The sequence below is a fragment of the Populus alba genome, chromosome 6 (genome assembly GCF_005239225.2).
Source record: "Populus alba chromosome 6, ASM523922v2, whole genome shotgun sequence".
Taxonomy (NCBI): Eukaryota; Viridiplantae; Streptophyta; class Magnoliopsida; order Malpighiales; family Salicaceae; genus Populus; species Populus alba.
Window position 1 is genome coordinate 19,676,244 of NC_133289.1, and position 23,776 is coordinate 19,700,019.

General features: G+C 31.8%; 4 protein-coding genes across 6 annotated transcripts; 3 read left to right on the forward strand and 1 right to left on the reverse strand.

Annotated features, from left to right (window-relative positions):
• Positions 1 to 495, forward strand: LOC118030867 (uncharacterized). The gene has a single exon (XM_035035166.1). The coding sequence runs from the start codon at positions 1 to 3 to the stop codon at positions 493 to 495; it is 495 nt and encodes a 164-aa protein (XP_034891057.1).
• Positions 496 to 5,406: 4,911 nt separating this feature from the next.
• Positions 5,407 to 7,548, forward strand: LOC118030722 (pentatricopeptide repeat-containing protein At5g42450, mitochondrial). The gene has a single exon (XM_035034949.2). The coding sequence runs from the start codon at positions 5,727 to 5,729 to the stop codon at positions 7,278 to 7,280; it is 1,554 nt and encodes a 517-aa protein (XP_034890840.1). The 5' UTR covers positions 5,407 to 5,726; the 3' UTR covers positions 7,281 to 7,548.
• A 2,529-nt stretch (positions 7,549 to 10,077) lies between these two features.
• On the reverse strand, positions 10,078 to 11,820 carry LOC118030724 (large ribosomal subunit protein uL23). Its single transcript, XM_035034951.2, has 3 exons — positions 11,738 to 11,820; positions 10,922 to 11,279; positions 10,078 to 10,326 (listed from the first exon to the last, which is right to left on the reverse strand). The coding sequence occupies exons 1-3, from the start codon at positions 11,748 to 11,750 to the stop codon at positions 10,242 to 10,244; spliced, it is 456 nt and encodes a 151-aa protein (XP_034890842.1). The 5' UTR covers positions 11,751 to 11,820; the 3' UTR covers positions 10,078 to 10,241.
• Positions 11,821 to 13,920: 2,100 nt separating this feature from the next.
• Positions 13,921 to 18,115, forward strand: LOC118030694 (serine/threonine-protein kinase AFC1). Of its 3 annotated transcripts, none has more exons than XM_035034905.1 (12): positions 13,921 to 14,217; positions 14,301 to 14,424; positions 14,703 to 14,729; positions 14,853 to 15,006; positions 15,093 to 15,141; positions 15,253 to 15,367; positions 15,588 to 15,679; positions 16,196 to 16,352; positions 16,439 to 16,503; positions 16,879 to 16,976; positions 17,066 to 17,171; positions 17,671 to 18,115. In XM_035034905.1, the coding sequence occupies exons 1-12, from the start codon at positions 14,107 to 14,109 to the stop codon at positions 17,827 to 17,829; spliced, it is 1,257 nt and encodes a 418-aa protein (XP_034890796.1). In that variant the 5' UTR covers positions 13,921 to 14,106; the 3' UTR covers positions 17,830 to 18,115. The 3 variants fall into 3 exon arrangements, with proteins under 3 accessions (XP_034890796.1, XP_034890797.1, XP_034890799.1); XM_035034906.2 differs by having other exon boundaries at positions 13,922 to 14,217; positions 14,304 to 14,424; XM_035034908.2 differs by lacking the exons at positions 13,921 to 14,217; positions 14,301 to 14,424; positions 14,703 to 14,729; positions 15,253 to 15,367 and having other exon boundaries at positions 14,946 to 15,006.
• Positions 18,116 to 23,776: the final 5,661 nt, after the last annotated feature.

The following is a 23,776-nucleotide window of genomic DNA, read 5'->3' on the forward strand; positions in this document are numbered from 1 at the left end:
ATGGGGAATTGCCTGGTTCTGCAACCAAATGTTATCAAGGTCATGAAACCAGATGGGAAGATCCTTGAATACCAAGCACCCATAAAAGTCCAGCAAGTTCTGTCAGATTTCTCCGGTCATGCAATAGCTGATTCGCTTCAGGCTTTCCAGCATCTTCCGCCAGACGCCAACCTACTTGGTGGAGACCACTTGTACTATCTTGTGCCTCTCCAACTGCCATCCCCGCAGGCTAAGAAGAAGAAAGTAAGATTCTCAGTTCCAGAGGAGGAGGCCAAAGATGTTCAAGAAAAAACCAGTACTGTGGTGAGAATCAAGCTGGTGATCAGTAAGCAAGAACTGCAGGAGATGCTAAGAAAGGGAGGAGTTTCGGTTGATGATATGGTTTCTCATCTTCAGGGTCAACAGAGAGTGCAGAAGGTGGATATCTCCGGTAGCGATGGTGAACATAAAGGTTGGAAGCCCGAGCTAGAAAGCATACCTGAAAGAAGCCACTAGCTAGCAGTCTTCAATAAATATGTAAAACTACTCCCGTAATTTTAGTTCTAACATAGGAATAGATACAGTGTATTAGCCCTGCAGAAAGATATTGAAAAGAGTACAATATTTAGCTTGTTTCCTAATCAGAAATGCTTACTGCTTAATTGTGTGTTTTAAGAAATTAACCTGATCAGGCTATGCATACATCACCCAAAATTATCATCCCACGCAATTAATTAACTCGAATTAGCCTTATAATTGTCGTCCTGCCAAATTAAAGGCATATATACCTACTCTTTTTATTTTTCTTAACCAGTAAAATAACATATATATCAAAATTTGGTGTCATTCAACAGTACAAAACCATACTCTACGATAGTTAGTTGAGGCTTTTGGGTTTAGTTTTTTTTTTTTTAGTTTTAATATGGTTTCAAAATCTCTTTGACCAAACAGTTCTTCAAGAAATGTGAAGATCCGTGTTAGAAAATAACTAGTATAATACTTGTGCATTGATGTGGGTAAGTCTATAAAACCTGTTTAATCATTTTAAGTAATTTAATAAATTTACATAAATGAAATTAAAATGAAGCGATATTGATGGTAGAAGTTTTATAATATGTATTTCATAGTGATTAACACAGGCATGTATCTTTTATTTGAGTTAAAATATATCATATGAATATATGTTTGAAATTGATCGATAAAAAAACACTCGATTATCTATTGATTTTAAAAAAAATTAATTGAAAGAGTCAATAATAAAAAAAATATATAAATGAAAAATGACACTGAAAATTAATGTGCTTAATCAATCTATATAGAAGGATGTTTAATTTTAGTCAATGAGTTATTAGAAAATTCACAAAATAATCATTAATTATTGAACATAATATCTTAAGAAAACAATAAACAATAGAAAAATAAAAACATAAAAAAAAGGAAGCTTGGTTGGGCTGAGTGCGGCCTAGACATTAATTAATACAAGGGGGGGACTCATGACTCGGTTCCACCTCCACTTTCCAGCGACTGCGTTGGCAGAAAAATCAAGAGGCCACTAGTTGGGCCCCTCAAATCTAATTTATACATTATATTTATCTTCAAATACATTAAAATAATCCCAACAACATTTAAAAACTATTTGTAAACATTAAAACATGTTTCAGTCAATTCTAAAATGACAAGACTCTCTCTCTCTCTCTCTCCCTGATTATCTCTTCTCCCTCTATATTAGGACCATTCCTTACAATTCTCGAAATATCAAGAACTAAAGCAAATTAAAATTTATATTAAAAAAACATTTAATTATTTGTTTTTGGAAAATCCATGTTGTTGTTAACAGAAATGAGCGTTTTTATTATAGTGACCCAATCGTGACCCTTTTTTTACAAAACATTTTTCAAGAATCCAAAAAAAAGGTGAAAAACAAAAAAGCAATCCTTAAAAAATGTGTTTTCGGTCTTTCGCACGCTGTTTTGCAATTTTCAATTTATTTTCTTTTGTTGGCATCTTTTTGAAAAAAATAATTCAAATAAATATATTTTCATTGCATTTGCGTTCATTTCGTATTTCATGATTACTTTTTTTTATCAAATTAATGTTAATATTGTTTTTCACAAAGAAAAGATAAAAAAACCAAAATAAAGAGAAACGTAGACAAGTGGACTAAAATGTAAGACAAGAGAAATGAGGGATTAAAATAAAATGAAGTTGCTTAGGACCAAGTAATTAAAAAGAAATTGACAAAGTCAAGTGGACTATGTTGTAAAGCAAAAAATATGAGGGGCAAAATAAAATTGAGTTATTTGAAGATTAAACAATTGAAAAGAAAGTGACAAAACTCTTTGGCTATAAATAAAGGAGAGGTTAAAGAGAAAAGGATATGAGAGAATTTGAAGAGAAAAAACCTAGCCATCATAGTTCATCTCTCCCACCAAAAACTCTAACTTCATCTCTCCCACTAAAGTGAGGTGACTAACATCTCTATAACCAAGAGAAATAAAAGAAGTGGTGCAGCATGTGGACATAGCCTCTCTCCTTCTCTTCCCTCCAATAAGCTTAATAACATGTTGCAAGATAAGTTGTATAGAAAAAAACAACATTGGTGGCAAAAAAGTGGTGAACTTTGAAAGACATAATCACTCTCACCGGATGGAAGTGACATACACCTACACAACATTTGGAAATAATAAGAAGTGGTGCTTCTTGTTGACTAGACCACTCTCTCTCATCCCTCATTCCTTACGGCTTAGTCAAATAACATAATGTAACTTGAATCGTCGCTGCTAGATTTTCCAGCACTATTTTGCAATTTTCACCTATTGTCTCTGTATCATCTAGTTCATATCATCTACTCTAGAAGGTCCATCTCAAATTCTAAACATATTATGAATGATTATTGTTGTTTGTGATGATTTTGTTTAGATTTGAACAATGTTCAGATTGATTGTGTATGTTTGTGGACATTTGAATTTTATGTTTTTAATTTCTCAATTGATTTGTTTAGTGATGATTTGATGTTGGGTTTGTGATTTTATTTTAAGAGAAAATGTTGGAAGTAACATATTTTTTAAACTCTTACATTTTTATTGTAATTTTTATCATCCATGGATCAACATATGATAAATAGCTCTTTAATAGAATTTATCCTTAAAAAGTTTATCCAATAATAATAATAATAATTAAAAATATATATTTCCATTATTGAATGTTAGTCATAATTTTATTATCCATGGATCAACATAGGATAAATAACCTTTCAATGGGATTTATCCTTAAAAGTTGGTCTAAAAATGATAGTAGATTTATAAAACAAAGATATGTTTTCTTAATATTGAATTTTTGTCATAATTTTATTATCCATGTATTAATATAGGATAAATAAATCCTTAATGAGATTTAACCTTAGAAGTTTATCTAAAAGTGATACAAAAAGTTATTTCAAAAAATATTTTTTTCAATGCATAAATTTTGATCGTGATTTTTGTTATTCATGGATCAGCATAGGATAAATAACTTTTTAATGGGATTTATCCTTAAAAGTTGATCTAAAAGCAATAATAAAGACATTTTAAAAAATATATTTTCAATACATGAGTTTTGGTTGTAATTGTATTATCTATGGGCCAACATAGAATAGATAACCATTTAATGGGATTTATCCTTAAAAATTGACCTAAAAGCAACAATAAAGTCATTTTGAAAAATACATCTTCAATACATAAGTTTTGGTTGTAATTTTATTATTCATGGATCATCATAGGACAAATAATTATTTAATTAGATTTATCCTTAGAAGTTGATCTAAAAGCAATAATAAAATCTTTCAAGGCATATTAGATATTTTTTCATTAAAAATAAATAATAATACAACTCATCTAGGAGAGATGTATGGGGTGATATATATTTTTCCTAACACATAATCAACCTCTTATCTTCATTGTTATCATATGTTAGTTAATTTATTTTTTATTTTTATTTTACTCTCATTTTTTTAATTGTCATTTTTTTATCTTTTTATGAAATTGATTTTCTTTCCCAATTTTATCTTCATCATTTTTTCATGGACGGTACTTCCAATCTAATTACCCGGGTCACAAATTTAAAAAAGTTAACGCGAGTCGATATATATATATATATATATATATTTTTTGCTTATTTTATTTTCTGGTTTCATTGTTCAAAATTATTTTTTCTAAAAGAAAAAATTTGGCTTTGTGGCTTTCTTCAATTTCTTTTATATCAGATTATCTCGATGTCATGATCTAGACCACGAGTTTTGCAGGTTAACCCGAGTTGGTTCATCCCTTATTATCCAAGTTTACATATCTATCACGCTACCTCAGATTAATTTGAGCCATTTTTTGTTTATTTTTTATTCAATTTCATACTTTCAAAAGTTTTTTTTTCTATTCATCATGATTGTTTTTTTAATATATATATATATATATGTTTTCTATCATTGTATAATTTTTTTATTATCTAATTAAAATAAAATCAATTTATTAAAGTTAATCAAGGATATGACACAATTCGATTGCTTTTCTTATTTGTTTGAAACATGCTTATGACACTTGGACTATTGTTGTTTTTTTTTTTATTATAATTTTAGTTTTTTATTTTAATTGATATATTTTTAATATATTTTTTATTTTATATTTCAGTTAATATTCCTCATCTATGATTTTTTTTTTATTTTGCTTATTTAGTCTTTTTTTAATAGAGTTCTTTTTAATTATTTTGTATGTATTTAATTTTTAAATATATTATTCTTATTCATTTATAAGTTTTTTATGCTTTATATAGATGAAATTTCTTTTATCAATAAAATCTGTGCATCAATTTTTTATATAAAAAAACAAGTAAAAAAAAGTCTGCAAGTCTTTTTGTTTTTTTATTTGGAAACAAATAATATAGACGATGGTCAAATGGCTAGTATTTCTTATAGGTCCTCAGTATTCGAACTTGTACTTGCGTTTGTCTTGCTTGTTTTATAAACCACTCGATGTTTTGTTTATTTAAACTACAAGTTGAATATTAATTAATATTAAAAAAATGCTGAAACTTTATAATTTTGCTACCTTTATCTTTCTTACTTGATTTTTTTTTTTATTTATATGGGTGTTCAGGTCAGCTTGAATGTACCACGACTAATCCCATGATTCACCGAACATCCAGTAAACCCATGAAACATGTAAGGCACCACAGCAGTGACAGACATGCATGATAAGGTTTGAACCCTGGTGCAGAGAAAAAAAATAAATCTCTTACACCGCTAGACCAATACCTCAAGTGCTTTCTTACTTGATTTTATTATTAACTCAAAATACATGGAGAATATATTTCATTATTTATGAACTTTTATCGATCAATGAGAGTTAGCATGAGCATGGTTTTGCGAATGTCATGTTAATTATAATTTATTCTTTTAGGAATTAATCAGTAATTAAATAATTTGTGTGACTATTTCATTTTACAATTTTGACATAAACTTGATTTATAAAAAAAATTTTTCAAAAACATAAATATTTTTGTAACTAATTTAACTAAGCATTTAAATTATTTGATTATAAGAATTTTCAATAATAAACATTAAATCTACATTTATTAGAAAATGTTCTTCGTCTCTAAAATCTGAACGCACCACACCCTCCTCCTAATCATTCTATCAAGCTACTCAATTGAAGGAGGAATATTTATTTTGAGGGTAATGAAATGGAAAATTTCCCGATGCTGTCCTTTTTCTGGGTCAAATGATGCAACCTGTCCAAACTTACAGAAGACTGATACAGATGAAACCTGGTTTTTGCAGGTTATCTCAACTTCAAACCTTGCCCAGAAAAATCCACTCGGTAGCTTTTAAATCTAACCACATTTTACCACATGAATATGTTCTCAAACCAGAACACTCCCATTTCTCTCGAAATGCACTTCAAGTGTTCGATACAATTCCTGACCTGGATGTTGTATCAGCAACAACCATAATTGGTCAGTTTGCTAGGCTGCATCAATACAGAAAAGCAATACAACTCTTCTCTAGAATGCTTTTTTTGAATGTTACGCCCAATGAGTTTACATTTGGCACTGTTATTCACTCCTCAACCTCACTTGGAGACCTTAACTTAGGGAGGCAATTCCAAGCTTGTGCAATGAAGATGGGCCTTAATTACATGGTCTTTGTGGGCAGTGCAGTCTTAGATTCTTATGCCAAGTTGGGTTCTATTCAAGAAGCTCAAAGAGCTTTTGAGGACATACAACATCCTAATGTTGTTTCTTACACCGCATTGATACATGGGTACCTCAAGAAAGGGAGGTTTGAAGAGGCATTCGAGCTTTTTAAACAGATGCCGGAGAGAAATATTGTGTCGTGGAATGCGATGATTGGTGGGTTTAGTCAGATGGGACAGAATGAAGAGGCTGTCAATCTTTTTGTTGAGATGATTAGAGAAGGCTTGGTGCCTTGTCAATATACATTTCCTTGTGCTATTATTGCTGCTGCAAATATAGCAGCACTTGAAATGGGCAGAAGTTTTCATGCTTGTGCTATCAAGACAATGGGTGAGTTTAGTGTGTTCGTTGGCAATTCTCTAATTAGCTTTTATGCAAAATGTGGAAGCATGGAAGACAGTCTCCGTCTTTTTTATGAACTTCCTGAAAGAACCATCGTCTCTTGGAATGCTGTGATTTGTGGCTTTGCACAGAATGGGAGAGGAGAGAATGCAGTGGACTTCTATGAAAGAATGAAGAACACCGGTCTGAGACCTGATAGTGTTACGCTGCTTGGCCTGTTATGGGCTTGTAATCATGCTGGTCTTGTCGACAAGGGGTATTCGTATTTCAATCGTGCAAGGCTGGAGGACCCCAGTTTGTTAAAACCTAAACATTATGCTTGTATGGTTGATCTACTGTCTCGCTGTGGATGTTTCAAAGAAGCTCAGGAGTTTCTTCGTGACTTGCCTTTCAATCCGGGAATTGGTTTTTGGAAGGCACTGCTTGGAGGCTGCAAGATACATTCAAATACGGAACTGGGGGCATTAGCCGGGAGAAATATCCTAGATTTGGATCCCAAAGATGCATCATCCTATATCATGTTGTCAAATGCACGCTCTGCTGCTGGTAGATGGCAGGATGCGTCGGTAATTAGGCAAGAGATGCATGAGAGGGGATTGAAGAGAATTCCAGCTTCCAGTTGGATCGAAATCAAAACCAAAGTTCACGTCTTTGTCAACTGTGACATGAGTCATCACCAAAAGGATGATATTTATAGTGTCTTGAACTCCTTATATTGGGAAATGGACTCAGATTGAGACTTTCGGTTTTTTACACTATCTTTGTGGTTCATTATTGTGAGAAAGCGAGGAGATCAAAAGCGCTTTGAAAAATTTTGAAAGTGATTATATTAAACTGAATGAGCTTTACAAGGAAACAATGCTGTGCTCAGAACCGAGACATGGTTTATGCACTATCTTTGTTGATGGAGAGTAACCTAACCCATTATTATTTTGTTGGGATATTGAACTTTATCTTATGTTATTAGATTTAATTTATTTGAATTTATTTATTGATTTGATGTTATTAAGTTGGATCATCTTATTTAGTGAACAAAAAGCTTAATTGCTAGCTGTTTTAGGATTTTACTATTTAAATGTAGTTCTTTTTGACATTGCAATGGAATTATGATGATTTGATAAGAAGTTTAAGACTTTTGATTTTTCAACCTCTATTTCTTCTTCTTCTTTTGTTTTCTGGCTATTTTCTTTCTTCTTCATCTAATTTTTAATTTTATTTTTCTTAAATCTTTGTCATGCATTAGCTTTGATATAATAGCACTTTTTTTTTTGGCCTTGTAACTAAATGATCCATCACAAAAAAAAAAAAAAAAAATCCATTTGCAATAAGAATAGAAAACATGCCTTTATCAAACCCTAGCCCCTAACCATTTTCCTTACACCCTTCAACCACCCACTTTATTGGGAAATCATTGTCCAGAGATGAGTGTTAAACCTTCAATCACTAATTGGAATGAATGAAAATCAATAGAACAAAAATCATAAGAGAAGTACTTCCTTTAATTTATAAAAGCTAATTTTTTTAGATAAATAAAATAATTTTAGGCGGGGAAACATATCTGTCAATAAATAAACAACACAATTTAATTATTATAGAATGAGATGTGTCATAAAAGAGGATGTAGTCATAACTTTGAGGAGGTTTTGTAGAGGTTTAAATGATTATTTAAGAGAAAGGTTGCACTCCAAGGTGTTTACACCTTTGACCATGCATGTATTGTAGTGCAAGATTATAAGTTGGTTATGAAGAGTTGATGGAAAAAAATGCCAAGACCCTTACAGTATCCTTTTGAGGTCTCAATTTAAAAATAATTGTTCTTTGTTAAGTGTTCTACCCCTCGTAGCCCTAATCCTAATAGTGTGCCCAGTTTTATAAGGAAGATCAAGGCAAATGAGTTGTCAATAAAATGTTTAGGATAAGTTTAAGGGTTCAGTGTATTAAATATCAAGGTTTTGTTCATATCTTCATCAATTGTATCGCTACACCCATGATCATCCAAGAAAATAAGGATACAGGTAAAGAGAAAGATTGTGGAAATCAAGTGTGTGAGCCTAATTTTAAAGAGTTTAGTGATCTAAATGAAGAGGAGATATAAAAATAAAAATAAAAAGCGCTTAAACACTACGAGTCCAAATGAATCAAGAATAACATTAAGGAAGAAACTTATTATAAATACTTTAGCTATAAATAAAGTTTTTGCTAGTTAAGTCACCTAAATAAACAATGTAATATTAGAAACGTTTCATGATATCAGTCCTTCTAAATCACCTAATTCTTTACTCCTCATGCTTGATGTTTAGCAAGTCATAGGTTTTAAGTGATATTGTGGGCTTCCTAATCCTTTACCTCATGTACATGTAAAAAAAAACAAAGATAATTCTTGTTTACTAAATTGTATCCAAAAAATATTTATTCGGGTTTTGAATAATGTTTGTTGTACTCCTTACTCTCATTTATTTAATGTTTATATTTACAAACATAAAAAGCTTTTAGATCTTCTTCCAATATATTCTTATGTTAAGTTGTCTGAGTTAATTGAGTATTTTATATGTAGAGTTAAAAATTTACAAGTTGATATCATATAACAAATAAAGTAAGTATTGAACAATAAAATTTCAAGTTGATTTATATATATATATATATATATCATGATATATTTAGTATTAGAGATTAATTCATGATACAAATTATACATGAATGATATCTTTTGAAAACTAAATGATGTGCCTTAAACGTGTGCTTCATATAAAAGCTAAGAAACAAATTTTCAAATCTCCTCCAACATTAAGTTTAGTTTCTTTGTCAGAGAGACTAATCATATTGCTAACAAACATATAATATTTAATAATGGAAGGGCTAAGCATTAAAAAGATTGAAAACGTTTTTTTTTTTGTTTTTTTTTTTTTTTTGAGTTTATGTAATTATTGTTTTCTCGGTGGTCTCTTAACTTTCTACATTGATGAATCTCAAGTGCCACTTGGCCTGATAATAAAATTTCTTTTAACAAAAAGCCACCCAACAGAATCACATGAACTTCGAGTTTCTTGAGTTCATAGGTCCCGAGCTTATCTCATGCATTTTTCTCTATTATGATAAGATTTTCCTGTGTACTTTGGGCTTCATCGTATTGGGATTTGCATTTGATACAGGAACTTAATGCAATTTTCTCAAAACCCCTTCAACAACTCTTGTCGTCTGAAACAGAGGTCGATGAAGCTGCCTTTACATCAATAGACAGTATAGGAACTGATATTCGGGTCTATAATTGGTTATGTTCTTATGCTGGTGACTATATTTTGTGTTCTATTCTCATGTAGCTCAGCATACGGAGGCTATCATTTGAAGATGGGCATGTTGTTGAACATTAGAGGAAGCCAAGACTACTTTTTGGAAACTAATTTCGGTTTTTCGCTTGTTGAGATGCTATAAGAGCATGAAGGAAGCCATTTCTTTAAATCTATTCTCCAATAACCTGTAATTACGACTTTGGAAACATTTGCAAACTTGGACAATAAAAAAAGACAAAGCAAGACATCATCAAACCATCAACCGAAATTGACCAAATGCAGTGCGTTTTTTCGAATATCAAACTGAAATTGCTGGCTCAACTCTGCTCAAGGTTCTTAAATGATTTCTTGGCTTGAACTTCAAATGCTTCAAAACCAAAAAGAGTCATGCAAATGGAAATGGAAACTAATTTAGATTATGCCAATCTTGTTTGCCACGTCCAAAGCATCATAATCTGGTGTCAACCTAACATAAGCTTTCTTTGTCCCATCCGGCCTGAAACAAAACAGAGCAAATATAGTTCAGAAATGAAAGCAAAATGACAAATAAGAACAAGAAACTTATTCAGCATAAACTTCCATAAAAAAATTAACATCAGAGCTAAAACTTTATGATTAAAACAAGCTTTTAGTTTCAGGTAAAGTAAGGCGGTGGCTGTATAATGCACACAGCTTCGAGGCATCAAATTAATTTAGCCGTTGCTAGAAAATGAACTGAAGATACAAAACGAAAAGCCAAATTTGCAAAACGGGCAATGGCTTTCATATAGCTGACTTAATACATATCATTGACGATCTTCAGCTGCATGCCTAAACAAGATGGACTAATCCGTTCACCAATTTCATCTTTTGATAAATTAATGATGCTAGAATTTATTTAGTTCTCTACGTGAGTCAGCAAAAAGGATATACACCGTCGGATCCTGTAAAATTAGACTAAGAATGGCCGAATTGAGAACATGTAGCCTCTTAGCAGGCAAACCCAACAGGACCAGGTTGTGAAAATAATCAAGGCACTCAACAGACAGGTCAACTTGTTCAATAATAATATTGCTCCAAATAGGGGATGAGGAGATTAACACCATTGCTACCTGATTAAGGTATTCACTTTCTTGGTCTGAATGTCATACATCTTCTTCACTGCATCCTTAATCTTCTTCTTATCAGCACGAATGTCAACAATGAAAACTAAAGTGTTGTTATCCTCAATCTTCTTCATCGCTGACTCAGTTGTGAGAGGATACTTTAGGATCTGATAATGATCAAGCTTGTTTCTTGGTGTTGCACTAATGCGAGGGTATTTGGGATTCCTCTCCTTCTTCAATGTCCTGGGGCGATGAAATGTGACCTTAGTTCGTATCTTCTTGGACTTCTTGAAAGCTGGCGCACCTGATTTCAAGGCCTTGGCAGCTTTCTGAGCTTGGGTCTTCGCATCGGCCTTCTTCGCATCTAGGTAACGAAGAAGCATGCCACCATTTCAATTCCACATGTTCATATATAAAGCATTTCATCCTTTCCTATTATTACAAAGCTCATTTATAGTACTCTTAAAACTCTAACACCTAACTATGTCATACTACAAAAATACAGAATACAACCCAAATATATATATATATATATATACAACCCAAATATATATATATCCTCTAGAGCATAGAGAACAAAGTCACTAGTGAACACGAATAAACAGCTTGGTTATTCCCATTACCATGACTTGATCTTTCACTAACTTATTATTAGCACCCGAGCCTATGAGAACCACCCCTAAAGATCCTAACAACTACAAAATCAGGTCCATAACCAATGCAAGAAACTTAAAAGAAATCAAAACTGAAAACAGCTAAAACAGAGAGCCAAGTGAATATAACAAACATATTGCTGAAAATGAAGATATCGCATGAACATACCTTTAGGAGCCATTGCAGGGCAGGGGAAAGGCCACTCGCAAAATTGCTGTTAGTTAGGGTTCTAAGTTCCAGATGGGTTACACAATTATACACGGAGCAGTCACACGTATCTAGGCCCGTGAGAGCATAGAGACAAGCCCAGGTTTACATCTGGGCCCAAACTTATAATTATGACATGTACTCAAAATGCCCAGGGCTTTTTTTTTTTCTTGTATTTTATTTTATTTTATTTTATTTGCATTCTTTTATAGGAACAACTAATTCAGGATAATTTTTTTCAAAATTTGTTAAGGATTGAAAATATTCTATGATGAGACACCAAAGTAAATAATATAAAGAAAAATAATGTCCAATCTAATATTTAGATGCACATTTCATTTTAGTCTTAGATTTTGTTTTTCTTATTTTTTTAGTAGAGAAAGTTGTTGATTAAAACTGACAATAAAAAAAATATATCTTAATATCAACATGTTACTTTTAATGAGGGGTTTTTATTAAGATGTTATTTGGTCTTCATCATCACTAGAAAAGTAGATCTTGCCTCTAAAAGATTTCAAAAACGAGGTTGAATTTCAGTTTTTTACATTGAATATTTATATGTTTTTGGGCTACAAATGGATTTATATGTGTTTTGAGGTTAAAAATGTGGGTTTTCGATACAAGGATTCATTTTCCTTTTTTTGTCACTTTTTTGGTGGTCAAAATCTACATTTATGTCTGGTTAATGATATGTTGTTTTATTATTTTTAAAAATTAAAGATTTTGTAAAACACATGGAACAATCACTGTGGCACTTCTTTTTGTTCTTGTTTTTTTTTTTTATTACATTCTTTTATCAACCAGTTGAAGAATAATTTACTATAATTTGTCAAGGATTGAAAATATTCTATGATGGAGGACTAAAGTGAACAATATACATAAACATAATGTCCAATCAATATATTAAGAAGCAAATTTTATTTTGATACAAATTTTTTTTTCTCATTTTTCATTCTCTAATAGAAAGATAGACAAAAAAAGTATCGTATTTCGATTAAAAAAAGAGTTTTTTATTAGAATTAATTTCATTCATGAAAAAGGTTAATCTTGATGCTGCATTAATGAGTAACTTTTTGAGATGGAAGTTTTATTTGGACTTTATCATGTCCATGAAAGTAGATTTAGTATAAAAACGATTTTGAAAATCGAGCTGTGTTTTGGTTTTTATATTGATTTTTTAGGTTTTTTTTGATAAAAAAAAATGGTTTTATGTGATGTTTCTATGGCTTTTTTTTTTAAAAAAAAAATGGTTGAAAAAAATAGGTTTTAGGATAAAAAAATTTATCTTACCTGTTTTTTGCCATCACGGTAGTGGTTGGCATTTAAATTTAGACCTAATAGACAAATTTTACTTTTTTTTATTAAAAAAAAAAAGATTTTATTTAAATAAAAACTGTGTTTCACATAAGTGTGTGATCATGTGGTTAAATTTATTATTTTTAAATATATTGGGCAGGTTTTTGTGAGTAAATTATTTTGAAATGCTTGATTTAATAAAATAAAATTTTATTTTATTGATTAAAAATATTATAACTTTAGGTGTTAGGTTTTAAACTAAAACAAAAAATTCAGCCTTTTTTTTAAGTTGTGCATGATGCCTGCTTTCAGTTATCCCAGTAATCAAAGTTTGTAGTTTTTTTTTCAATTTTAAAATTGAATATTAAAATTTTGTTATTTTATTATTTAATATTTATTTATTTTTGAACTTAGTCTTTATATTTTATAACTAAATTAAAAAAATATTATTGAATTTAGTAGAGTATATGATGATAGCAGGTTTAATAAATTAAATTAGATTGATTGAAGTAAATTTAATATATTATTATTTTAATACTTCAAAAAAAAATCATCCTGAAATTCTTTTATATTTAACAAAATTTTGGATGAAGCACGAGAAATAACCTGGTATAATCTAAACACGAGTGGAGAGAAGCCCAAGTTAACATCTAGGCCCAAAATCTAAACCATACACGCGTCGAGAGAACCCACAGGGTGGTGGTCCTGTGAGGTGAAACAATTATAGAAAGACGAAACGCTCCATGAATGGGACCCACCTATTAACTATAGTTAGAAACTTAGCAGGCCAATTGGGTTAACTTTACCTGGCTGTACATAACCTTGGTTAAATTTAAGCCTTCCTCGGGTTTAGCTTCCGAAAAGATCGATCTCTCTTGCTCGTCCTCCTATTCAAGATTGTACTTTTTAGGGTTTCAAAAAAAAAAAATCCCCAAATTTTCTCTTTCAAAATTTACAAGTTTTCAATAATTCAGATTCAAATTGAGTGATGGATTCATTGATTACATGTTTAAATAAAGAGGACTGAGAGAGAAATGGAAACGCAGAGAATAACAGAGTTTCCACATAAAAACATGGATAAGCGTCCTAGGAAACGACAACGTTTAACATGGGGCGTACCTCCTCCTCTCTTAGCACCTCCAAAGGTAGGTTTTGATCTTATCTAAAATCTAAGAAATCAGAAACTTTCAATTTTAATTTTGAATTTAATTTTAATTTTTTATTGCAGCAGGTGATTCCTGGGATGTTTTGTGGGTATGGGTTTTACAATGGGAATGGTTCACCTCCTTGGAGACCTGATGATAAAGATGGACATTATGTTTTCGCCATTGGAGAGAATTTGACTCCGCGCTGTAAGTCCCCGTTAAAATTTCTGTATCAAATAGCTTCAAAACCTTATTTTTATTGGGGGCTGATATGTTCTTTCCTTACTTAATTTGCTTTTGATATTATTTAAGGTTTGATTTAATTGGATCATTTTTTTTTTTTGGTAAGGAGGATTCCAAAAGTGCCATTTCTAAGCACCTCGTATTTTTAACTGGTTATTCTGAGAAACTGTAAAGTTTAATATATTGGTTCTGATCATATTTTCTTTGCTGATACTGTCTTTTTCCCCCCTTTAATCTTGCAGACAGGATTCTTAGCAAGATGGGTGAAGGTTAGTACTTTTTTGGGTTTTGATTTTGTCATATGTATCCCTTTTATATGAATTTGTGATCTATAATTTGAGAAGTTATTTCTAACGTTTTCTTACTCTTATCTCGTGATTGCTTTCATGCAGGAACTTTTGGGCAGGTCTTGGAATGTTTTGATAATGAAAAGAAAGAAGGAGTGGCAATCAAAATTGTCCGCTCCATACACAAGTATCGCGAAGCTGCAATGATTGAAATTGATGTCCTGCAGAGGCTGGCTAGGCATGATTTTGGTAGCACGCGGTAAGGCTTTGCATTTTCTTTTTTCTACCCTTGTTCATTCTAGAAGTTTGAAGTGATTTTAGTATAAGTGGTTTTATTCTTTGCAGTTGTGTACAAATACGGAATTGGTTTGACTATCGTAATCATGTTTGTATTGTAAGTATTTGTCAGTATTTCTGATTTGATTAATTTGAGAGCAATAAATGCTCCTGCATGCCTAAATGCTCTGTGAGTTAGCTTGCGGATGAATTTAAATGATTTCAACAGGTATTTGAGAAGCTTGGACCAAGCTTATATGATTTTCTCCGCAAAAACAGCTATCGGTCATTTCCCATTGATCTTGTCCGGGAGCTTGGCAGACAACTTTTGGAGTCTGTTGCATGTGTGTGGACAATTCTTGTACCATTTTTATCTATATTTTATATAAACTCGATGCTCAGATGCTCTTAATTGGAAACAAAATATAACCATATATTTTAACTTCTTTTTTCCATTTTCTTATTTTCTTGAACCCCAAAGTAAATATTGTTTGGATTAGCATGGAGTTGGTTGCTAATAGAGATGGTATTTTTAGTTTGCTCATTAGTTTGTTACCTTTGCAGTTATGCATGATTTACGTCTGATTCACACTGACTTGAAGCCTGAAAATATTCTACTTGTTTCCTCTGAGTACATCAAAGTGCCAGATTACAAGGTAATGTTTCAAGGTTTGGTTTAATGTTTTTTTTTTTCTTTCTTTTTTGTATTGCATTGATTTTGTCATGACTTTGAACTTGTATCTGCAAGTTTAAGAGTGTAAATGAACTGGAATTTGGAACACAACTGAGGCTTCTCTTAGCCAAATAAAAGAACTTGTCTTCTTTCTTTTTTTTCTTGCATGTTCATTTTTACACCTGAACCTGTTAATGTACTTTAAAATTCTGATTTGATTCTTTATCTAAGCAACATTGTTGTTAGAACATTTCGTACCATGCGCCATGCATTGTTAGGATATGTTACTCCTGTGTAACATCACATGCTAATCATATAACATACTTGCAATTTGAAATTTTTCCTTGTATTCATGATAACTGCCAGGAGATACATTACAATGGAGCTTTCTCTTATTTCCACATCCCAACCCAAGCCATGATTGAATTGTGTGTTTTTCTCTTTTCCCCTTGTTGTTGATAGACTGATGATTTTTTTTCTTCTCTTTCATGTGATTTAGTTTCTTTCACGGTCCACAAAAGATGGTTCCTACTTCAAGAATCTTCCCAAGTCAAGTGCTATTAAGCTCATAGATTTTGGAAGTACTACATTTGACCATCAGGATCACAACTATGTGGTGTCAACACGGCATTATCGTGCACCAGAGGTTATTTTAGGTAATCACTAAAACTATTGTTGCGCTGATGTTTTGAATTTTGATGCTTGTCGTCAAATGACATTCCATGGAACATGTTTTCTTCAGGTCTTGGGTGGAACTATCCCTGTGATATATGGAGTGTGGGCTGCATACTTGTTGAATTATGTTCTGTAAGTAACATCAGTTTTGTATTCTCTCCCCTTGATTACGTTTTCCCGTGTTGCTGAATAATTGTTCTGGTTCTTATTGGCCAGAAAGGGTTTCGAGTGAAAGGTTAAGTATGACAGGCTGCAGTGGATCGGAACTGCCTGAGAAAATAAATTTTTTCTTATATGAATTGTTAACATTCTCTTTGTTTGATGCATTTCTAGTAGCCAAATATTATTTGCCAAGTTTTTTATTAAGGCATGTTTGGCCTGGGGTGATTTTGTGTTCTCAGATGGACTACTTTGGGACATAGGGCATCCATAAAGAGTGTAATTTCATATCGCATACTTGAAGGAAGCTAATTTATGTTTATGTTATTTTGGTTTGTCTATGACTAGGGTGAGGCCCTTTTTCAAACTCATGAGAACTTGGAACATCTTGCCATGATGGAGAGGGTTTTAGGACCACTGCCACAACACATGGCGATCAGGGCTGAGTAAGAGAATTTGCTGTAGTTGCTCTATTTGTTTGTTCCCATCTTTCCATGTGGATGAATTACTTACTTTGTGCCCGATCTTGTTGCAGTCGACGTGCTGAGAAATATTTCAGGAGAGGTGTGCGATTGGATTGGCCTGAGGGTGCAACTTCAAGAGAAAGCATGAGAGCAGTTACGAAGTTGCCTCGTCTGCCAGTAATTTTTCAGAATCCATCTCAATTAGTTTACTTGTAAAATAACCTGCTGCCTGCCTATACTTGTGCTGAAAAAGTACCTGGGACTTTCAGTAGTGATAAATGGTAATCCACAAAGAGAGGTCTTGAAAAGCATGGTTGAAAAGAGCTGGTTGCATTTCTTAAATTTTTTAGAGTATCTTCCAAAATTCATCTCACTCAATTCCCAGAATAGCTGACAAGCGTATCTTTGAAATCACTATTTCTTGCCTTGCTTCATTCTCTGTTGAAAGAAACCACTTCACGTTCATTCGCTTAAAAAAAGTAACCTCAATAAGATTTTACTCTTTTCCTATGTAGAAACTTTGGGTATGGCTTTGTTTTCTGATCCTGTTATAACATGCACTTTGATGTCTGCCGGTCACCTTTATTTGTATTTGTACCTGATTCCCCCCCCCTTTCTTTAATTTCTCACTTCATGCAATTGCAAATTTATGTACTGTTTTGAATTTCTTTGGCAGAACATAATAATGCAGCACGTGGATCATTCTGCTGGTGATTTAATCGATCTCTTGCAAGGACTCCTAAGATATGACCCAGCAGAGCGGCTCAAAGCCAGGGAAGCGTTGAGGCACCCATTCTTCTCAAGAGATCTTAGAAGATATGGCTATCCCGTGTAATCGGGTTTCTCCCCTCTTCATTTTGACGAGCTTTGAGTTACCATATAAACAAAGAGAACATGCAGCGATTGGCGTTGACTGGCATCATATTATGTCAGGTTAATTGTACCCTTGTTCCATATAGTAAAGTGTATTCTCATTCCCTACAGTGCCCATTTGCCTTTTAGTTCTTGGGTTTCTGATCCAAATTGTTCGGGTACCAACAACCCACTAAATTATTTCTACTTTGTTTTGTGAAGATGAAGAAAAATCAAAATTTATTGTTCCATGTCTCAGATTTGGTTCATCATCTTGATTTCTTGCCTCTTTAAATTATGGTGCCTGTGGCAAAGCAATCGGATTGGCTTTTGGTGCCTGTGAACCCGATGAATTATGTGCAGTAAAAATTAATTAGCATCTTATCTTCTCAAGCATATCAACATTGCTTTGGTGATGTCGCTGTGAGCTTAGAGTAAACAATAAATGTCATAATCGCGTATTAGCTGTAATTGCACAAGAGCACGCATTATCTGTAACGCATTTAGAGGAAATAATTAGTATTGCAAACTGTAGTGCTCTAAATATTCTAATGTTTTTACTAAAATAAAACTATCAAGAAAGTAAAGGTCGGAGACTCTATAATGTGACCCACGACCTCCTCAGGTTAGTAGTTGAAAGTAGAAACGGTGGGGCATGGGAGATTTTGCCTTCTTTTGCAGATATGATGTGCTTTCACGGCTTCGTGTGAATATCTTCTACTCTCTCTCTCTCTCTCTGTCTCTCTCTCTCAGTGCACTGAACTTGACACTGCAGAAGGTTATTCAAAGAGAGGTTTGGCACATTTTTACAGCGATGAGCTACCTTGTTATAAATGGATTCCAAGCAAATGAATATCAGATCCACGATTCCTAGCTAAATATTACATTAAATAGACGGGCACAGTTTCACCATCACTGAGCTTAGAAAGCGACCGCTCAAAAGAAAAGAATAAAATCCCAAAAATCCATGAAGTAAAATTCCTAACCATTGCATTCGTTTTGTAAATATGAACTTACCTTCTTGGTAAATAAACCAAAAAAACTCCACTTGAAAAACATCAAATTCGAAGGGCTTAGCTTAATGGTGAAAAGGAGCTCCACCAAAATACAACTTCTTGTAAAATCCTTACACTAACATGAGTAGCTTATCAATTCAATTATGTTTGGTGTTGTAATGCAACTTTTTTTATTTTAAAAATATTTTTAACTTGAAGATAAATTAAAAAATATATTTTTTTTATTTTTAATATCAGCATTGTTAAATAACTAATTCAACTTAATAACTTAAACTGTTAGGTAAGGTCCTATAATATGATTTATATTATTTTTTAACATATTTATTTAAGTGAAAAGTTGAGTTTGAAACTTGCATAAACCTATAGTATCATGTGTTTAATTTTTATCAAATAAATAGAGATGGTGAATTCGAAACTCGTGATCAGTTATCAAGACTAATACTATGTTAAATAACCAATTCAACTTAATAACTTAAACTGTTAGGTGAGGTATCCTATGATATATTTATATTATTATCTAACAAGCATATCAAAATCTTAAAAAATATTTTAAAAAAATTAATTTAATATTTTTTAAAATAAAAAATATTTTTAAAAACACTTAAAAGCTAACAAACTCTCAAAACATCCTTAATGGATATACATAAAAGACATCCTGTAATTTAGCAGTCACGACACTAATCATAGCTTTAGTTGATTTTATACTTTTATGATCATAAAAGGGAATAGTTTTCTATTATAAAATATATCCATGTATTGATTAAAATTTAATTTTTTTTCTTTAAATAATTTTAATAATAAACTTTCATATATGTCGGTATTTTTAAAAAAAGTTATATACTGATTTAATATTCAAATTCATAAAGTTAGAAGAAAATAACAAGCCTTTTAATTTGAAATCAACCCCTCAGAGTTATAAAAATAAAATAAAAAAAATACATTGAAGAAAAATATTATTGACACAAACCCCAAAAAAAAAATATTCTTAGCATCGAAATCAGAAAAAAGAAATGCAATCACCCAAAAAAAAGGAGCCCGACGTCCCCTCCAATTTGTACACTTCTGCGACGAATCCGGACAAGGGCAATATAGAGTCTAGATTCTTGCCTTTTTCACCTTGAAGATTTTACATTTTTATTTTTCTCGAATGCTATGAATCGTAGCCCTTCTGGTGCGGAGGATTATTGATGTGCCCCACGCCAACATGGGATTTCTTTTCGCCGAATAGGCCAAGACGGCATTCGAACCGGAGAAAGCACAGCTTATTATATTCCCATATATACATATATAGTTTTTAGACATTATTTTTAGTATGTTTAAGATCTAATTAAAAATAAAATTAATTTATTTGAGGAGACTCAACAATGAGATGCTTTTTGGTAAAAGAATTGATTGTGTCACTAATCTTAAAAGTCATGATAAGAGAAGTAAAATAATATATTCTTTAAAGAAAACTTTATGTCTTACCAGATAGAAGTTTATCCAAAGTAAAGCAATGTATGAAAAATCACATACCAGTTGAAAAAGCTAATTTGCTATGATATAGACCTCTTTGTTTTTACAAAGAAAACTAACTTTTAAGTGAAGTAATCAGGGTATTCTAAGTAAATATCTTAGCGCCGCCTTTAAAATGACCTTTATTTTCTCCAGGTGATGGCTAAAGGTATCTAAACACTTATCTTAGAAATGTGCAATTCTTCAAGGAATGGATAGACGTAGTCTCCCTAGTGCTATAAGTATCAATCTCTAGGGAATAAATATAATCTCTCTAGTGCTATATGCAACAATCTTTAAAAAATAGACAGTCTTTTTAATGCTACATGCACCGGTATCTAATAAATAAATGTGATATTTCAATGCTATATGCACAAATCCCCAGAGGATAACCCTAATTTTCAAGGGATAAATATGGTCTCCCTAGTAATTTATGCACAACTTATCGAGGGATTGACTTAATCTACCTAAAGGCAATAGTCCTTAAAATTACTAAGGTATTACCTTATCCCCTTGCCATTTGCATAACTCTATCTCTCCAAGGCAATAATTTCATATTAATTTATGCACAACTCGTCAAGGGTTTGACTTAATCTCCCTAAAGGCAATAGTCCCTCAAATCACCAAGGTATGGACTTATCCACATGTCATTTGCATAACTCTATCTCTTTAAGGCAATAACCTCACTCTTTAGAGGTCTTCCTAGTATAATAACAACATCATCAAATCACCAGTCTCTAGTGGGGAGCTCTTATATCCCGATGACAATGCTAGAAAAGCTATAGACTCCCACTCTTTAAAGAACTTATAGTTACTTGGAAATTTCTTAAGTATAGACTCACTCTCATTGGGTTCCACATAACCACTTAGGAACTTGTATAGATGATGGGTATGATACTATCAATCTTTTAGAATTTTTTAAGTACAAATTATTAGTCTTTTATCTTTAAAAGAAGTTCTTTAAATCCATATGCATATTTATTTGCATTTTTCCCAGTTTGCCTCCTTTTTATACGAGCAAAACCCACCACTTTACTTGAATTGAGAGATTAATAAAGTCTTTGTATATTATTATATCACAGAGATTGGGGGGCTGCTGATGAACTAAGATTTTATCAATATATCTTTATTATATTAACACTTCTCTCAAAATCAAAGGGGCTGATACATTTTATTTTGGCCTCTAAGTTTGATTAAAACCACCTAAATCCAAAGCCATGTATCTTGTGATAAAACAAGTCTAGTTTTGGTTTGTTATAACCCTAACAAACTCTTTTAGAAGCTCGTAATCAACCTCTAAAATGAGAGGTGATCTGCCAGGAAAAAAAAAGAAAAAAAAAGAGGGATTTGTTTAAGGTTTAAGGGATTCAATATTGAGTTCAAGAGCTCGGAAAAAAGGTTCAAAGGTTTGGCCTTATTGGGTTTAGAAACAAGAAGAAAGAAAAGCAGTAGCATAAATCTACTCCCATTGAAGATTTCAAGCTTGAAAGGTATACTTTTGCAAACTTTGAAAGTGAAGTCCATGAGGCTTGCTAGATTCAAAACCATTTGTTTATTGTATAATGCAGTGTTTTTTTGAATATGTTGTTGTGAAGACTGGTGTCCTGGTAAGTTGATTGAAATCGACCAAATGTTGCAATAAGGTGTTTTAATGTTTTTCTGGTTTGTTAATGTATTGTTCCAGACTCCTAGGTTTTCTTTTAGTCATATGGAATGTTAAAGTGTTAGTTTTGAACCTCAGATTGGTTAAGCATGTTTGTTGTTTTAATTTGACAATTTTGAAAAATGGAGCTCAATGCTTGTTTATGATGATTTGATGTTTTTGTTAGTTTATTTCGATTCAATTATGCTTAGTATTGATAATGTGGTTTGTGAGGACCAAAAGTAGTAAGGTTTAGAGGGCAAAAGTCCATTATTTTTATGTTTAGCAGATTGTTCTTCAATTATGGGTCTTTTACTGGGCAATGTTCATTGTGTTCTTAGGAAGAACATTGCTTTAACCCCATGATTTGGACTAATTTTGGTCTATTTCTTTTTAGTGGATCATCTAGAAAACTCGATTAGTCGATAATCTAGGATTTATCTACATCATTAATAAGTTTTATGGGTTTTAATTCTAGAGTTTCAGTTTTGAATCAAAACCCCTTTTGATCAAACCATGTATTCTTAATGATAATCAATGGGTTTTAATGCTTGCTTTTTGATCTATACATGTTTACGAATAAAACCATGCTTTTTTTTGTTTGAAATCTGGTCTGGGTTGGGTTTCACGTTGCTAAGTTCGGATTTGAATGTTCTTCGTATTCTTCATTTTCATCATGTTTGATCCATTTCATCTAAGAAATTTTGAGCTTTTATGGTTTTTTTATGTTTAATTTGTTTTTGGCTTTAGTCATTGTTTTTTTATTTGTTTTCAAATGAACATGGTCAGTTTAGAATCAGGTCAGATATTTAAGGCTCTGTTTAGTTTGCCACTTTTTTGTATAAAAGGATTTTTGGCCTAAAAAGATGTTTGACAAACACACCCTTAGATCTGTTTTAGCAATTTTCTAAGGAAAAAAAAATGGTTTTCTCCAAACATGGCCTTAAAAAATAATAATAAAAAAATAATTTATATATGTTGCATACGGACCAATCTTTATTAAAAAAAAAAATTGCATTTTGATTTTTTAAAAAAGGAGAAAAAAATAGTGTTGTTTTAGAAAATACTTGTGTTGATTTTTATTTTTATTTTGGAATTGAAATGAAGTTTGTAAAATTCTTTAAGAATTTAGTCAATATTTCAATAACTCTAAAAATTTTAATTCGTGAAAATTAATAGTCAACATCCTCGTATAAACATTAGATCTATAAGTATGCTAGTATTTAAATACTAAAAGTTCACTAGAAAATTTTCAAAAATATTTTTAGATATTCACCATTTTTAATTAGGAGTATTTTTCACCACAATATACGAATTGTGGAAAATCCTTTCACCTTCCAGGATAGATAAACTCTGTCAGGGCACTTACATATATAATTTTCATAAGAATTTATCTGGGCATACGAGCCTATAATAAACTCAAAATATCATACTTATTCATAAGAGTAAATTTTTATCCTGAGCCATAGACAAACCACAATACGGGAACTCGTCAAAACCTTTAAACCATATTTAGAGAACACAATGCAATTTACCTCAGGTAAGATGTGCTAAGAGTGCTAATATATTTTCTAGCTACAATCAACCCCTTACCTTTGAATTTCTAAAAAGACCAGTACACTCGGATCTCCTAGCGACTCTAAACTAAACAAGTAGGTGGCGTCTCATTGACCCCCGATGTTACTCACCCACGTGCGACAATTATAATTCAACCCAAGTTTTCAACATTTAACTTTTTTGTATTTTTAAATGATATGCCTCTAGTAGCATTCAAGAAC